Source organism: Bactrocera tryoni, chromosome 1 (assembly GCF_016617805.1).
Source record: "Bactrocera tryoni isolate S06 chromosome 1, CSIRO_BtryS06_freeze2, whole genome shotgun sequence".
Lineage (NCBI taxonomy): Eukaryota > Metazoa > Arthropoda > Insecta > Diptera > Tephritidae > Bactrocera > Bactrocera tryoni.
Window position 1 is genome coordinate 84,388,112 of NC_052499.1, and position 19,120 is coordinate 84,407,231.

The window sequence follows — 19,120 nt, forward strand, 5'->3', positions numbered from 1 at the left end:
ATAAATCACAGAATTAGTTGTTGCAATTAAAACGAATTAAGAGACGAAACGTTTAAAAATATTTTCAGAGACCATTTTCCAAATATAATATTCGAACTTGAACACATTGGGAAAATACTTGTATAATAAAGTGATATCACAATCTTTCAGTATAATAAAAAAGTTTCATTAAAAAAAGTCTACCACGCACATCGATTTCATCTTTCGAAAAACGAGCGTATTCCTAACAACTTCCTAAAATATATGGTTTCCAATTTAAGGGTAACGTCTGATCAAATTTGACCCGCGCTGATCTACATAAACTGAGATCGTGGATTTCCTTTATTGATACAACCTTAAATATATGGTTTCCAATTTTTCAGTGTGATCAAATTTGACCCGGACTAGTCTATTTAAACTGTGAGCGTGAATTTCCTTTATTAAAACAGCCTTTTCTCTACATTCATGTGAAGTCTGATCTCCAAGTGTCAACTAGAGTGTGGTTGACGACGCGAAAAACTTGTCTAGCGTTAAAATCGCCAATATCGAAAAAAATTTAACAAGTTTGCTGATTGTTAAAAATGTTGCAGAGGTATTTTGAGGTGTCTTCTTTATCACAAACATAAGTATTTGAGTGGGACAAAGTATGCAGTGAAGATCGTGAAATCCTCGAAAACTTGCCTCATGCGAGTCGTGCATCAACATCTGTCATTACGATAACATCGAACAATTTATAGAAGCAGTGCTTGAAAATTATGACGTTGGCAGCAGAAGGCTAGCAGATGATCTCAATATCTCTGGCGGATCAGCTCAACACATTTTGGTTAATGTTGGGTATAAAGTTAATGACAGATTTGTAGCAGAAGGCCCGAATCTTTTGCAATACGGAAGTCGAGTAGAGGCTTAATTGCTGGAGACGAAACGTGATTTTATGAATATGGCATGGAAACCGTACAACAATCTAGCGAATGACGCCAAAACCCAAAACAATAACAGAATGATTTGTTGACACAGAAGGTTATCCCAGCCAAGCCTCAAAAAAACAAAAAAAAAAAAAAACAACAAAAAAACAAAAAAACAACAACAAAAAAAACAAAAAAAAAACAACAAAAAAAAAACAAAAAAAAAACACAACAAAAAAAAAACAAAAAAACACAACAAAAAAACAAAACAACAAACAAAATAAAAACAAAAAAACAAAAACAGAATTCACTGAAGACACCAAAGGCTATTCTAGCCGAGCCTCATAAAAAACCAAAAAATAATAATTCAGTGAAGACACCTAAGAAAGTGTAAGTTGGCATGCTTTTATGAAATCGGGCAAGAAATTAAAGAATTATTCAAAAATAAACGAAAAGGAACACGCCAGTCCGGGTCAAATTTGATCAGATGGTAGCAGATTCGTGAAACGAGGAAAACTGCTTAAATTTGTGCCAAACGTGATATTACAATTTTCAAACAAATTATATGCATATACTCGTAATTTCAGCTGGCAGCTCAACACTGAGGCCTTTTAAATTGATTTTTTCTAATTGAATTGTGATTTTAACTTCATTGATAAAAATGAGAATATTTCCGACCGCATTGAAGCGCCGTTATAGGGAAATTATGCAGATATCTATTAATGCGAAAGCATATAAAGGCAAATGAACCCATATTTCACGCAACTACTAACTCCAAACGTAGATTTATTATGCCCGCCATTGCCTGCTTCACGCATAAAAAAGACAGGCGAACTCTAAAGAGCGCGCACTCGAAACCAATTATTGCAGGGATCAATTAAACAGGCATTCATATCGATTAACAATTTAACTTTAAAACATTTAATGGCACAAAAACAACAGCAACAATAGTATGTGGCAATTGTGATAGCGGCACAACAACAAAAACGAAATAAATAAAGAAGTCGCGCATTAACTCCACCACGCATTATGGCTGCAGGGTTGAAATGAACAATTCAGATAAGAAATTAAATTGAATGGGAACTACTTCAATGAGCGAGCGCTGAGCGTGCGTACTGCGCGTGCGCAATATGGCGGCATGCAGGCGAAACTACGTGCGTGTATGTGTGCGTGTGTGTGTGTGAGCGCTGCAATTGGACGCGTGGAAATATGAGGATAATGAATACTTCAACTTCAGCTGCCACTCAAGTTGCAAGACTTCTCATAAAACAACAATAACAAATAGCGCGCGTTGGGCTACTTGGAAAGTCGGATGCCGAAACAAGCAACATTATTGTAGCTAAAAAGCTGGCGGAGAGTGTGCGGTGGTGGAGGGTGCCACATAGTGATGCAGCAGCACCCACACATAGCCAATACATAGACAAATGATGATCACTTACATTTAATGCAATTTAAGAATTTGTACCGCCGTTACGTGGCCTGTGGAGGGGTGGGGGAGACGGCGCATGAAAATGAGACTTGCAAGGATGGACTATGGACACCAAATGCAAACGAAGATCAGCGCAGCAAAGCGTGCAACAACAGATGGCTTTACAAATGCAACGCTTTGTTGGTGCTGTGCAGTAAGCAGGCGCAGTGGAGTTTAACAAAAATCCGCACATAACCTGAAAACATTTGATTTCGTGGTATTCTGTCACATCTGTTGGAGTACACACACACATATACACACAAATATGCCAATAGCACGTACGAGTTTCGTTTTTATGCGCGTCACTTAAACTACAACAAGCTCAGCAAGCGTCAGCGCGCTTTATTCGGCGAACAATGAAAAGTTGAAAATATTTTAATTACACGAACACGCGCCACAAGCTAATGAAACGCGCCCCCTACCCCACACCAGCAGCGATACACGCCACACAGCCCCCCGCGCACCACGCACCGCCGTTGCAGCAGCGCTGGCGCAATTGTCACTTGACGTAGCTGGAGAGTATCAAATTCTTTAGCTTAGATCAGCGCCATGACGTAACTGCGCTGCTGCAGCGCTTGGAGGAAGCGCAATTACGTACTAAAAATATGTGTTTGTGCCAAAGCAGAAATCTCCAAAGCATGACAGACAACAGATGCGCTTTAAAGTGAGCAAATGAATAAATTACACAAAAGACAAACTTCAGCAGTAATGGAGCCTTTACAGCCTACATTAGGACACCATAAATTGCGTTGGCTTAAGCGCAACTGCCCGACCCAAACGGCACACAAACTCAGCCCCTCCCTAGGCGATAAATCGCGCATGTGCAGTGAACCGCAAAGTGATCGGCAACCATTTGTGCGATCGTATGCGCTCCACATGGCACACAAGCGATAACGGACACACTCACACACACACACACCGAAACATCAAGCACTTAACATATCGGATACACATACAGGCGCAAAACAAAAGGCATGCATTGAGTGCCGCGGTAATGGAAAACCGACGGCATTAATTGGCAACAAGCGGCGGCACAATTGCGGCCCGATCGATAGAAATACAATTATTTGATTTGCGGCAAAATGTGGAAAATTTAATTAAAAGTCGGTAAGTGAAGCAGTGAAAATTTCAAATTATCAATACACACGCTCGCTGGAATGAGCGACGGCAAATAAATAAACAAAATCATGCAAGCGATCGGGTTAAATGGAAATTAAAGCAATGATAATGAATACATAAATAAGCCAATTAAATATATGGATGTAGTAGTGTATGTGTAATGTCAACGTCATGAACGATCAGCGTCATTGTCAGTTGGAAAAGCCATCATTACGATCATCAACAACAACAAACAGAGCGTTTGTATAGATCAGCAGCGCCAGACTGAGCTACTCTGCGCATTTGTTTATTGTTGTTGCGGGCATTCAATAAAAGTGACAGCGAAAATAATGCAACAATTTGTAAATGAATTTGTTCAACTAATTTTTGTCGAGAAATGAGCGGCGGCGCAGGGTAGAGACGTCGAATATGGCAAGCAGTGGACATGGGTGAGTCGGTATTGCTAAGGGAGCACTACTTGTGTAATTATAATAAAGCAAAACGTAGACAGGACATTTTGTGAAACCGCAGCAACTGCTTCAAATAAAGCTAGAACTTGTTGAATTGAAAGCGCGTGCTCAGAAGATCATGTAAGTACCTAATACCGAAATAAATTTTCTCGGAGCAAAGCTGCCTTGATATTTCGAAAAACACTTCAGTGAAAAATAATATATTAAAAAAGTGAGTCCGGCCGAACCGGGCTAGGTACTGCGTGACTAAAGTAACTGTAGCTCTTAAAAAAATTTTAATTTTTAAAAATCCTTTGGAGGATATGTTCTTAAGGGTCTAAACTTCAAATATATGAAAAAAAATCGAATTTTTCAAAATTCTAGAGTAGAATACCCCCTTAATATAAGCCACCGATAAAGTCATGATGTAAGGCAGATGCGACTCCGCGGGTGCATATTGCTGTTGTTATTGTTGTAGCGGCAAATTTCCGCCGAGTTGATAGCCCTTGGTCGGATAAAAATCCGAGTCCGTTTCGATTACGTAGGTTCGACTGTCCTGGGAACGACCACGCAGCGCATCTTGGGTAGCGCTAAATGACCTGCAGCCTTCATGGACTTACGACTCCTACGGACTTTTGGACACTTAGCTCGACAGAGCTCTTTGCTGAACACTATTATATGGATTGGTTGAAGCCTGAGCTGGTGGCAAAGCATTTTGTCACCTAAGTATGCCTAGGAGACACCCAGCAGAAATGACTGTTAGACTAATGCCAAGACTGCCGCCATCCTATTAATTCATGAAGTTGATGTGGCAGGTGGACGTTGGAATGACATCCTCTTTGGTCGCCTATGATCACTGTCTGTTAAGGCAAACTTAAACTAACCTACAATATTTTTATGGGTTATAGGTTTATTTAGTTTAGGTTTATTTAGTTTAAGCCAAAATCGCTGAATCCAGTTATTCGTATTCCGAAAACAAAAATTATATACTTTATAGCAGAGGGCGTACCAGAAGACCGTGGAGAGTCCACTCGGCGCCGTTCGCAGCAATTCGGACTGGCGTATGGAACGACTTGGCGCATTTTACGTCGAGATCTTAAATTGAAAGCGCACAAAATACAGCTTGTACAAGAATTGAAACCGCTCCACCTTCACAAGCGACATCGCTTCGCTCTATTGGATCCTGAAAAGTTCCAATAAGATCTAACGTTTTCGAGCCAAATTTTGTTCAGCGACAGGATCCATTTTTGGCTCAATGAGTATGTAAACAAACAAAATTGCCGCATTTGGAGCGAAGAGCAACTTAAAGAGATTCAAGTGCTACCATTTCATCCCGAGTCGAAATGCTCGAACGAGTCATCTAAAGTTGGACTCAACGGATGGATCGTCTGAGACGTAGCCGCGGCAATTGAAAGAGATAATCTTCGAAAAATAAATACCAAAGAATGTGCTTTCTAATAATAATAAACATTCCCCATTTAATTTAAAGTTTCTGTGGTTTTTCTTGAAATAAACTCTGAACTTTGATGCTAACCATCATATATCCAACGACATGATCATTATTCCACTTTTGGCAGAACCAGAAATGAAATTTCAGACCATCACAGTATTGAATCATAACTGGCAAGTATCAACAATACATATATGTCTAATATTGTCAATCATCAAACAACATATTTTTTGCTTTCTGACGCTGCTCACACGCTTGAGTAGTTCTCCAAATTCCAATTGTAAAATCGCTTTTGTGCTCCTTATTTGTCGACAATGCGTCAACACAATGTCTCCAGCCAACCAATGACTTGCCACCGGCTTTCGGTCACCAAGTGGACCCTTTCAGCGTTTGTTTCTTTTTTTTTTTTGTTTTTGCTCGCTTTATTTGCTGTCCACTATACAAATTGAAAATTGACAATGACTGCTGCTATCGCGCTCGTTCAGCTCAAGCGCCAATTTGAATATTGCCCTATGCTTGGCAATCACTGTCATAATCGAAGCGACAGCAATGACACAGCAGACACAAAACGAGAACAATGTGAAGCTTTTGACATATGCAAAAATAGAGAAAATCCAAAACCGTACGCAGCAGTGAGTAGAGTAGTATGTGTTGAAAAACATGAAAAAAACGTGCTTGCGATTGAATGGGCTACTTGCGGTAGACGGCATTAAATTCATGTTACGCATAAAATTTAATGGCATTTAATCGATCAAGCGTATGTGGGCAAACGATCGTTTGCGGATCAGAAACGATAAACGATCACTTGGGGCTTGGGGCAAAATAGCATTGCACAAGTGGCACGCACGTACGCAGCTGCTGTGAGCCGGCTTGTACTAAAGAGAGAGCAGCAGCAGCAATGCCTAAAAGCATGCACGATCGCTGTGCGATCACTCGGTTGGCGAACAATTACAAGGCTTGTTGACTAAGCGGCGGCCAGCAGGCGGCAGGCAACGTATGCTAGCGAATTTTCAACTGAAATGAATTTAAATTTTAAATTAGTGAGAAGCAAAACGGTAGAGTGAAGCATTTCTTATGGCGATCGATGAAGCGCGATCACTACAAATTCTCACATTGTGTGCATGATTTATGCAGTTACCGCAAATGCACCAGCCATGGCCGCATAACAGAATGAGTGGAGGAGTGGTATTGGCCGCAAATTGTCAATAAGTTAAAGTTAACGCGGTTTGTTTGGTCAATGCGATCGATCCCTACTGATGAACAGATCGACATATGCTGTTGGAAGAAATGATGAGTTTGATGTGCGCACTTTTATTTTTATTACGAGTACAAACATATTTTTTGCTTGTTGCTTCATTAAGCGCCATTCGTCGTCACCACGAATGTTAACCACAACAACAACGGCGCATCGGCGGCATGTTGCTACCGTGCAACTGTTCATCAGCTACTGTAGAGTACATACATATACATATATGTATGTATATTTGGTTATGTTTGTGTATTCATATTTGTGTTGAGGCTTGGCGTTCAATCGTCGTTGCTTCGTCGCTTCCACACTGAAATTAGTCATGTGCGCCGAGTGCCAAGACAAATGGTACGTTCGTTCGTTCGCTCATTCTTCCACTGTTGGCGGTCGCGCGCTTTATTTATATTTTACGAGTTTCAATTGCTCTTTTGGGCACTAAATTCTAAACCGATCGCCAATGAAGTGTGACACACACAATATTTGTACTTAGGCGAAGAGGGGGCGGGGCAGCAGGGCTTGTTTTGAATTAGTGTGAGCACAAGAAAAGGGATGGGCGGTGCACAAAGGCAACGAAAAGTACTGAAAAGTCTGATTTTTATTAATCTCGTTCTCGCTTTACACGCCGCTGATTTATTTTCATGTATCCACATGTGGGTGCCGATGCCGTATCGTTGTCGCTGACCCAAAATCTCAGCCGAAAATGCAAACGCTAATGCAGTCAGCAAACGTTGGTACGAATGTTTGCAAGCAAGAGAAAAAAGAAAAGGAAAAAGATTGGTTCATGACATTTACTTTTGAAGATAATTTCATTTAAATGTTGACCGCGGCTGTTCTTTTAGGTGGTCCATTCGAAAGTCCAATTTGGGCAACTTTTTCGAGCATTTCGGCCGGAATAGCCCGGAATTTCTTCGGAAAATGTTGTCTTCCAAAGCTGGAATAGTTGCTGGCTTATTTCTGTAGACTTTAGACTTGACGTAGCCCCACAAAAAATAGTCTAAAGGCGTTGAATCGCATGATCTTGGTGGCCAACTTACGGGTCCATTTCTTGAGATGAATTGTTCTCCGAAGTTTTGCCCAAAATGGCCATAGAATCGCGAGCTGTGTGGCATAAAGCGCCATCTTGTTGAAATTCATTACGAGTCAACATTTAAAATGAAATTATCTTCAAAAAGTAAATGTCATGAACTAATCTAAAAAAATTAAAAAAAAAAATTAAAAAAATATTTAAAAATAAAATATTAAAAAAAAATTAATAAGAAAATTAAAAAAAAAAAATAAGAAAATTAAAAAAATTACTAAGAAAATTAAAAAAGAAAATTAAAAAATCAATAAGAAAATTAAAAAAATTAATAAGAAAATTAAAAAAAAAAAAAATTAATAGAAAATTAAAAAAAAAATATTTAAAAAAATTAAAAAGAACAAACTATTAAAAAAAATATTTAAAAAAAATTTAAAATAATCACAAAAAAAAATATTAAAAAAAAACAATTGCAAAAAAAATATTACAAAAAAAAACAAATGAAAAAAATCAAATATTAAATAAAATTACAAAACAAAATACCAAAAAAATATAAAAAAGTATTAAAAAAAATATTAAAAATAAAAAATTTAAAAAACAAAATATGTATAAAAAAAATGTTGAGACCAGAACTTTAATCAAATTGCAGTACCACGGAGTCTCCTTCCTGTATCACGAGTACACAGCAGCCCATAATCACTTCGCACACCTCAAAACCGCTCCATGTCATACATAAGAAAAACAAGAATTCTATTTTTAACATAAACACATTTTTTGGTGGAAATGAAAATTTCGAAAATTTGCCGAGTACACCCATTGGCATACACACCGTACACACCGTACACACCGCTTTGCTTATGGCCATGTTGTTTTCATCTGAACGTTGTTGTTGAAAATTAGTTTTACGATCTCGTACGTGATCGTATACGGCTGTTATCCAAACGAACGACCGACCCACCGATCAACCATGTGGCGCACAACTTTTTTTAGTGAAATCAGAAGAAAATAAAAACAATAAAAATAAAATTGTAAAGATAAACGCCGGCAGCCGCAGCATTCATACCGGCGAAAAAAGTTCAAAACGGGGGAAGAAGAACTTATAAAAACAACAATTGAACATATCAGCTAGCGAATCTAAATGTGCATGCATTAGGTTCTAATAACTACTGGCTAGCTGCTCTCGTCTTCACTTCCCAACCACCGATGCTCAGCGAACGCGTCGCATCTACAGCTTGGCAGTATGCTGCTGCTACTGACTTTGTTTTCACGCTGCTCACTTGACGCTTCAGCGTTTCGTTTGTTAACACTCACAATTTGGTTGGTATTTTCGGAATTTCGAAAAAAGTGACCTCAGCGCGAACGCTGTTTCTGTGCTTTGCTGCACACATTTGTTGTTTTATTTTTTAATGCTACTTTGTATTTTTTTTGTTTTTCAGTTTCAGTGCGGTATGTTTTAAAATGTGTTCTTTTCATATTCTTATTATTTCATGTTTTTATTACGGAAAACTACAGTTTCCTGGTGTTTTTCCCTGTGATCGTGCTTAACTAACTGTGTGCGTGTGTGTGAGTGTGTGTAATTATTTTCGGCAGGCATTTTCGTCGCCATGCAATGCATTTCGAACAAGCATGTGCCACATTCGAAATTAGAATATCGTTCTCCCACTCGCGTCGCGCACACATTTGCTCAGCGGAGGGTGGGGGTCGTCGTCTTTAGAAAAAGCTTGCGTGGGTGTAGAAATCTAGAAATATGATTATAGCTGCGCGCTGAGACTTTTACGAGTATATATTTTTATACGAATAGTCGTCATGTACATACATACATACAAACATGTGGTGCTGATGTGTGTGTGTGTTTCAGCTGTGTATTTCTGACTCGCAATCGCCACAGCGTTCCTAAGACGTTTTTACTTTGTTGCATATGTAGGAAAATTTCCGATCGCAGCGCCGCGCTCGTCCGAGTGTTCTTACACGACACATTAGTCGAATTGATATTTTTGAAATCTGCTGTGTTATGTTTTACTGTGAGACTTTATGTAGTGTGTCGAACCTGTCAACTGCCGAAATTTATGTTTATGACTATTTTCAATCAAGATTTTATTAGATATCACACATATACGCGTGCATATAAAAAATTGTGTATGTGAAGGTGTTTGTACTATGAAATGATGCCAGAAATATTCGGATTGAAATAATAAAGTGAATTGTATTTAACGGTGCGCGCCTAGGGTGTAATTTCGAAAAGCGTACATTAATGTATCGGACACACAGAGATATATTTTTATGAGAGTATTTGCTTTTTGGGGGCTTTCAATGCATTTAAATTAACTTTAGAGCACAGGAAAATATTTTAAATGCTCGCAAAAGTTTCAAAATTTACCGCACTGGGCCCTTTGCCGAGTTATTCCAAAATATTTTAAAAGCCATTTTGAAACTATAAAAAATAAGAAGTGGCGACGATATATTTTAATGAGTTTTCAAATGAAAATAAAAACTAAAAATAAAATATTCAAAAACTATAGAATTTCGATTTGAAAAAAAAACTAAAAATAAAATACTCAAAAACTATAGACTTTCGACTTAATTCGGTATATCCAAGATTCTAACCCAACAGAGTAAAAAATAAAATTAGAAAATTGATGTTTTATATATGGTAGTAGTATGTAGTACTTTGTACAATAGACTATGGGTCTGAAACCGGTTTCGAGCCTAAAATTTTAAGAAAATTTTTTGGGAATAAAAAATTTGTGCGTCAGTTTTTGAGATATCCACAAATATTTAATAAGTAGATGCATTTTGATATTCTACTGATAATTTGTTGGAATCGGTAAAATCGGACAATTAAATCACATATCTCCCATACAACTGATCTATCAGATTTCTGGCATTTCGCCTTAAAAATCCCTGGCTTGAAACCGGTTTTAAACCCATAATGTTTTAGGCAAAGTTGTAGAGCATTTTATAGTAAAAATCTGCCAGCTCTAATGTACACACATTTATATATATGTATGTATGTATAAAAGCAGCTCAATGACTTACAACAATCTCAACTCATTAGCTGCTTAGGTCGCCTTACAGTAGAACTTGTGAAATAAGTAGGCAAATAACAGTATAACGAGTAAACAGTGTGTGTAACCAAACAGAAAACTGGTCAAAACCAAACCAAATAATAATATTTATTATACAAATTTATTAATTATTTCGAATACAACAACGCTGCCTATACAAATTTCGTTGCCAGCCAACAATTTCTGTTAAGACACATTTCCTTCTTAGCCATATTTGGAGGCCAAAAAGTAGCTATAAGTAGAATTATTGCATTTAAATATTCCACACACATTTCCGCCTCCACTTTTAATTGCCCCCCGCCCACTCTATGCTTCCTCCCTTTCCCTTCACTTCGTCGATTACAGTTAGGCAAACAGTCATGCATAGTTCGGAAAGCAATTTACCGCTGGGTAGCTCATTATGGAAGTACATATGTACTCGTACGTAGTGGAGATAAAGAAGAAATTAGCGCTTTTATTACTATATTGCTATGTAAATACATAACTACGTAACGTTTCGAAGCGCGCACGCCGGCTGCTAACTTTATTGCGGCACGATTATGTAGTTGAGAGCCGATTAAAGCGAGCGAAATTGGACATAATTATGCAATGAAAAAGTTATTAACAAAAACAAAGAGAGTTTAATTGCAAATAATAGTACAAAATTAATTGCATACTTTCTTGAAACATAATTGTTAAGCAGTGGGAGTTGATTTCAATATTTTTATTTAAATGCGAAATTATTTTTTCTTTATATTGTTTTTTATTTTTTTTTTTTATATACAAATTATAAGTATTTTTTTTTTTAGAATTTTAGAATGTTTTTTATTATAGGGCAATTCACAGTCTGGTGCAAATGGTCTTGCATATTTGCAATTGCAAATTCGCTGTACATTTTGTTAGTGTAACATTATATAATATATTAATTTATATTATTTTTTTTATTTTTAAAATAGAATTTTTATTTATCTTTTTTTTATTAATTTTTTTTATTAATTTTTTTATTAATTTTTTTATTAATTTTTTTTTAATAATTTTTTGGTTTTATTAATTTTTTTATTAATTAACTTTTTGTTTACATATTTCTTTTTTTTGTTTAATTTTTATTTTTCAATTGTGTAATTTTTTATATTTTATTTATATTACATTATTTATTTTCTTTTTTACTAATTTATATTATTTTTATTTATTTTTTAATTATATTAATTATTTATGTATTTTTTTTTATTTAATTAATTTTTTTTCAAATGTGTATACTGGTTTTGAGTATTATCGATTCTTTTATTATTGATTTGTAAATATTTATATAGAAATATGGTTTTTTTTAATGTATTATATAATTTGTGTATTATTGTCCTTTATTTATACGTGATCAATAAATATTTTAGCTTATAAGGTATTAACATATTACTTGATAAATTTCTGTTATTCTGTCCGCCTTGTTCGAGAACCGATGTTTCTAATTAATGAAACACTATTTATTTTATAAAAAAGTGCCTGAAATCATAAAATATTGTAAAATAATATGCAAGCTATGTGCGAGGTAACATACATACTTTTTCGCCTAATTCCATTCAATTTTATCTTCTGGTTTTTTTTTCATATTTCCTCCGCTTTATTTACGATTTTCATTTGGACTCAGTTTTATTAGATAATTTAATTAATTTTTTAGTTTCCATTTGTCAGTTATTTTTATCAAACTACTTCAATAAGAACATATCCTTGGCAACTGAAATTTATTGCATTAATTAAATTCAAATTTGCAGCAAATTTGTATGCAGACCATGGCATTCCTTTACCACAGAGAATTAAATAAATAAATTAGTATGTATATAAAAACCCAGCAGACCGCAATCACACTTACATATGTACATCTGCATATAGTAACAATAAAAATATAAGTACGAACATAAAACCCGAACAAACTGCGAATTAGTGTTTTGAATAAATTGTTGAGATTCTGTCATTCCGTGAGTCACAGTCAAACGCGTTGAAACTTCCAGCCGCACGAAGGAGAAAATGCAAAGAAATGGTCAAAGAATCTCAAGTGTGTGTCATGGTGTGCCAAAAATCTACTATGAAATACATACATAGACATGTATTACATGTAGTATCTATGTAATGCGGGTTCGTTGTACGCACTTTTATGCATACATAAGTACATATGTACACATTTACAAACATTATTTGCTATAAGCATATATTTTTTCTAAGCATTTATGCTTATGTATGCGTAGAAGTTGCTGGTTGCTAACAGGTAACTTAATTAGGTCAGTGTGAATACCATTACGAACTGGGCGAAAATGAAGTTAAGAGTTTTACGAGTTTTGCTGTTGTATTCTAACCGCCAGCGAAGACATTTTGCCTCCGGTTATAGAATAAAATAAACACATGCGGTTTTTTAGAAAGCAAAATAGACATTTCATGCGCAAATTTAAAGTCAAAGCATAAGTTCGCATGTTTAGGCAGGCGTAAATACTGAAAAAGGGAGGATATAGAATGTGGTTGGTATTCATATGCTGTTTATGAGATTGTATGAAAAATGTGATGAAACCTGATCAAAGGCATAGAATGCCGATATATTCTTTCGTAACAAAAACTAACCAAAAATTGCTTCGAAATACACATACATATTTTAGTCTTCTGACAGTGCTGACATTTACAACAATAAAACATTGCTAAAGTTTGTTCTTTATTTGAAAATGTATTGAAATACATCATTATGCAGACTAGATATGCACATTCACCATAAATACACGATGAAATACGAAAGCTATGATAATGAAGAAAAAAAATTTAATTGTCTATTAAACTGATATGCCATTAAAGCTTAAACGCATACGATTTTAATCAATTAATTGCAAAAGATAGATCATTAAGCAGTAAAACATCTGGCTGGTTGTAAATTTATTATAAGCTCTTTATAAACAAAAACGAAAAGTCGAAAGGAGAAAGTGCAGCTCACCTTTCGCAAAAATTTGACCCAAAAAATTTAATTCAGTTGCAAAAAAGTAAAAAAGTAAACAATCAATAAAATATAGAGTATGGAAATTGGTATCAAAAAAGATATGACATGGAAATCAAAACTATTAAAATGAATAAAACAAAACATCAAAAGCAGTGCGAAACAAGGCAAACGAAAAAAATTAAATTAAATGTTACCTTCTGCGAATCTTAGCAAATTAAAAATGAAGAAAAGCGTTTTTGGAGTAGGACCAACACATACATATGTACGGTTTACATACACATATGTGTGTATGTATATGTATGAATGTAGTATGTATGTATTTTGTCGAATTCACCGTTTATAATATTTAATTTTTGTCATTTTTCGCGCTTATCTAGGTAATAATTTTCAATTAAAAACGTGTGGATTTGAAGTTAAAAATTGTGTAAACTTTGAATATTTGTCACCGTAATTAACAAAAATAAAGAAAAATAATAAAAAGCAAAGTCTGCTCTCGCGGCATATGGTTTATTTATAGCCAATTTGTTTACACAAACTCATTACTGCATGGGGTTAGTTACTGGGTAAACACGGATACATTCCGCCGCCATTAACGTCGTGGATGCTGAGCATAAAAAACGTGAACTGTTTTTGCACCGCGCAGATAAAAATATGTGTAGCAAATTCGTTTAAAGTTTTAAAGCCATATATTGTTATATAACAATGTAAAAATACAGACACACATAAACACATACTACATTTCCAAAAGCTGATATCGCTTTGTGGTGGCGAAATGAATTTAATTCCATTTTATAACATAAAATTCTTATCACATAGCGTCTACGTCTGTTGGCTTTGTGGCTACCCTTTTGGTGGTTTACCTAAATGACGTTGAAAAATTATTAATCTACTTTACTATTTGTTTATTAACTATTTATCTAAAGAAACCGCGTCGCCATTGTCTTGCGGACCGTAGCTATTTGAATTTAATTATCAAGTAAAACAAAAACAAAAAGTTAAAATAGAAAACATGTTTATCTCGAGCATTAATGTTGGTGTATTCGATTTGAATACAATTCTGGTTTTGGTTTTTATTTTATCAGCCACCAGTTGGGGCTTCCGGAAAAAAGATCAACAGTTGAAAGTTCGCTGAAATAAATTTTGTGGTGATTGTTATCGATCACTATGTGAATTGTTAATTGATAATTGAATAACCGGTTAACTGTTTAGCTATGTAGATGACTGGCATTATTTTGGTCTAAAATTAGGGCACCAAATACGTAGAATTGACAAAATTAGCCAACTAAAGAATTTTTAAAAAATTTAAATTTTTAATTTTTACGCTTTTTTACTTTTAAAATTAGAAAGTAATGAAAAAATATGTCTGCGGTAAGAAAATTAAAAAAAAATCAGCATGCTGCAAACTCATAATATTTGTACCGTTACTTAAGAACTGTGGTTGCCAACGCATTAATTTGATAAAGGTGTGTCAAAAAGAAGTAAAATACATCTTTGGAAGAACAAAATTATTAATTTAAGCACAATGAACCTGATGAATGAAGAGAGACTCGCACTTAAAAAGTTATACAAATTTTTACAGCTACAACTTCTGAAGCCTCTGAAGCCTTCACATGCACAAATGCACTGTACACATATCTAAGTATCCATATATATGTACATAAAAACACACTACTGAGTTACACGCTTTTCCAGTAAAAATATTTATGTATATAATAGGAAAAAATTATATATCCCAAATTAACATACATACATATCCGCAGACAATTTTAATGTAAACAAAAATGAAATATTTTCGCAGAAAATCACTATCTGCAATTCATTATATCCGCCACGTTTCCGAAAATTTCCAAAAATTTTTACATATGTACATACATATGTACATATGTATGTACATAATTCATAAATATCTGGATATGTATTTTTATCTCCGAATTACACAGTTCTTTCGTCATATTTCTGCATTTTCGCCGGGTCAGCTACAAAGCATTAACAATTCAAATTACAAGGAAACAATACAACAATTTTGTGTGTAAATGCGCAAATGTCAAGTGGGCAGGCGAACTCTCGGTCACCATTCTCCCGCCGGTATTGACACTTTACCCCATGCCAGGCAACGCGACTGGGCATCGAATTATCATAAATGCATTAAAAAACGTAAACGTAACGAATGGAATGGCACTCAATGGGATAAGTTTGTACCGCAAATAGGCAGACAGACATTCTTTCGATGTTGCACAGCGTCTTGACTGGAGCTAGCAGCGGACCATGCACATGCCAAGACTCACACAAGTGTACTTGAATGGAATACGAAGTGGGAGCAGATAAACAATAATGCGACAACAATGTGTGCGCATCGTGGCAAGAAGACAGTAGGCACAGTAAGGGCATGGGCTGTAATGCTATGAACATATACAGGAAGAAATGTGCCCCAGACAGCTAGCAAGAAAAATCAAAGAAGAAAACTAAAGAATTTTATATAAATACAAGTGTATAAGGAAAGCGAATTGGGTGAGAAACAAAGTGAAAAAAAGAAAAAGCGATTAAGGTGGAATGAACCGAATTGTTAGAGCTGTTTACTCAAAGACTCCAAAAGCGGAGCCAAGGAAAATAGAAGACAAAAGACATTTCTGCTTGCCTTTCTACACTTTCTTTGCTTTTATCACGTGTGCCTACAGTTTTTTCTGCTTTTGGCATTTGATCTGCTTAACCAGATCCACGTACCATTGTGTAGTTTTACTAAAAACACGTTCTCCAAAAGAGAGATCAACGACTCCTTGTTGTGGGCTACACTTTATAGCAATAATTTCGAAAAAGAAACAACAAAACACATAGCAATAAAAGTCAGAGCTTTGAAAACTAGACTTTTTTTGATTTCAGTGATTGTGCCTAAAATTTTACTAACGCACTCAAAAGGATTAAAATCAGTTGGCACAGTAAACTAACTAGCTTTATTTCCGATGTTAGGCTTCTTTAAACGAAAAAATTTAAAAATGTCTTAAACTTTTCAAAACACACATGAACCACATGTTATTATTTCAAAATCATAGTTTTCATATGAAAAAGAAAATATTTCTATATTAATAACCTCGCGTTTAAAGAATAATTAAATTATATTAAATTGTATTTTTTAAAATTAATTAAGTTTGTTACATACCTTCATCAAGCAGACGTTCAACGTGATTGAATACATTTGGAAAAGCTGCCATTTGTTTGCGATCCTTCAGCAATTGTGCCAAATAATCGGCTATGCTTTGTGTGCTCTGGTGTTGTTGTTGAGGGGTAGCTTGAATGGTTACGGCGCTAGCATCACACAAACTCATTTTGAAGCTGTTTTTTTTGTTTTTCTTTAGCAGTTTTTTAATTAAAATATGTGTTTACAAGAATGGATAACTCTAATGGCTTAATCAATGAAAATCCACTAGTCACACACAATTATTTGTAAAGTACTTGCGGTTTAAACTCGAACTGATTTTTTTTAAGTAAGTAAATTATTGCACTTTGTTTTTGTTATATTATGAATGAGCGTTCCAAAAACTTAATTTCACCCAATTCATTTATTTTTGTTGTTGAATTTACAATTATTTAAATTTGATACGCATGTACTTAAGTCTGTGTTATTGGTTTATTTGCGATTGTGACACGTTTTTCCAATTAACTGTAATTGTGAGTAATTTATTTATTATTTTCATATTTAAAACTCAAATTTCGGACTTAATATTGTTTAAATACATGTTTCCTCTTAACCAAATCAATTGCAGAGTGGAAAATAAGAGGCAGAACTTGGTAGCAACTGCGATTATGCTGTACGATTTCATTAAATCCAATTCTCAAGTGTTTAAATACATGTTTTTCCAATTTCATTAAATAAACGCAAATTAACACTACACTCTCGTAGGTAAAGCGCGGTTATTATGGCACAGAATGACAAGAACATAAAATAAAATTAAATATGAATATATTGAAATTCAGCAAACGAAATGGTGTGCATAATGATAAATGCGAAAACTACTTTAATTACAGCAAAAACAAACAGATGTGCCATTTGTGTTTATAGCTGCAGTGAAATGCCCTACCGACGAGAAGGCGGAATTCGCATAGGATCAGTGGCAGACAAAGTGACAAAAGGAGTGTAATACAAATGCAAACGCTTTACAAATTAAAATCAACAATTTCTTCAGTTGTATTTGTAATTTGCTTTTGCGTTTGCACATTTTTTTGCTACTATACGAAGAAAAGCCATTCGAATCCAGTCGATCGTATTTCTTGTATTTTCGCCGCTTCTCATACGCCTTCTATTTCTGTCCGTACGCTCCTGTTTTGAACGCAAATAAAGCCGCTGCGTCGCTGCTCACAATAACGCAAGCGTCGCAGTTTTCATTAGCTTCTCGCTTGCTTCGTTCATTACTTTGTTATTTTTGTTTTTGCCTTCTTTTTCGAATTACGCTTTCTGCAGTCAATTCGTACGGCAAGTCGTTCGATCCGTGCATTTAGCTGTTTGCTATACACACACACATATACACTTATTTGTGTATATGCTGACAATGCGGATAAACGACGAGATGAAAGCGGAATGTCAAACAGATTTATTTCTTATATTATATGCTGCGCTGCGCTGCCTTGCGTCGTTGTTTTCCATACTAGTGGAGTAAATAAGCTGCTAAAAATATTTCATTTAACTAAAAATACACTAGACGGAAATGGGAAAGCTCGCTTGCCGACAGTACATAGTTCCCCCGCCCAATTTCACTACACAACACTAAAAATTTCCATACAAAATTCTTTTTTGACTCTCGGAAACTATGCGGAATTGTCAAGAATCGCGCTGCGCAGTCGCTACGCAGCTTGGTTTGGAATGAATGGAGGCGACGACGACTGCGGCTGCATTGTTGTTTGCTTCAACAATTTGCTTCGATTCTTACCCTTTAAAAACGAGCACAAGTATTACAACAAAACAAAAAAAGGAAAAATTTGTGGAATTCCAAAGCATCTCTGCAATTGATTTTGACTTAAGACACTGTGCACTTTAAGTTTATTTTGTTTGATTGTTGGTCCATTCACGTACTTTTTGTGGTTTGTTAAACGTTTCACGTTTTATTCGATCGCGATTTGAAAATCCAAACGAAGAATTTAAACAATTTTTTGTGTGTATAATTACTATTTAAGCACACTCAAGATTTGCTATTGAACGCGAAGTATGATTTTTTGAATAACTAAACGCGATGACTCCAAGAACAAAACTGAAAAGACACGAAACGAAAAATTCGCTTTCAAGCGATCGCCGCAGTATTTTCTTCGGAAACGAGATTGCATTTTGTTTTCGTGTGGGTTTTGAATTCTCTTCGGACTGCGACTTCAGAGTATATCGTTGGTCGCTCGCACAGTTTGTTAGCGCATACCGGTCAACGGTTGTGTGAGCAGGCTAGATGAGTGTTGCACCGATCAAATCAACCAGTTTGTAAAAATGTACCATGGGAACAGTGGAAATGAGTCAAATGCGA

At 35.3% G+C, this 19,120-nt stretch overlaps 1 protein-coding gene across 4 annotated transcripts in view; it reads right to left on the reverse strand.

Annotated features, from left to right (window-relative positions):
- Positions 1–18,840, reverse strand: part of LOC120766519 (protein held out wings) — a 120,916-nt gene extending 102,076 nt beyond the window's left edge. For 3 of the 4 annotated variants that reach the window (XR_005704599.1, XM_040092088.1, XM_040092089.1), the window contains exons 1-2: positions 18,685–18,840; positions 16,777–17,277 (exon numbers count right to left, since the gene is read on the reverse strand). Coding sequence is in view for 3 of the 4 variants with exons in the window: in XM_040092088.1 (XP_039948022.1) it covers positions 16,777–16,942 (166 nt within the window). In the remaining variant the exon portion in view is untranslated. Of the gene's footprint in view, positions 1–16,776; positions 17,278–18,684 lie in introns of those variants that run through there. The other variant, XM_040092087.1, reaches the window with a different exon arrangement.
- Positions 18,841–19,120: the final 280 nt, after the last annotated feature.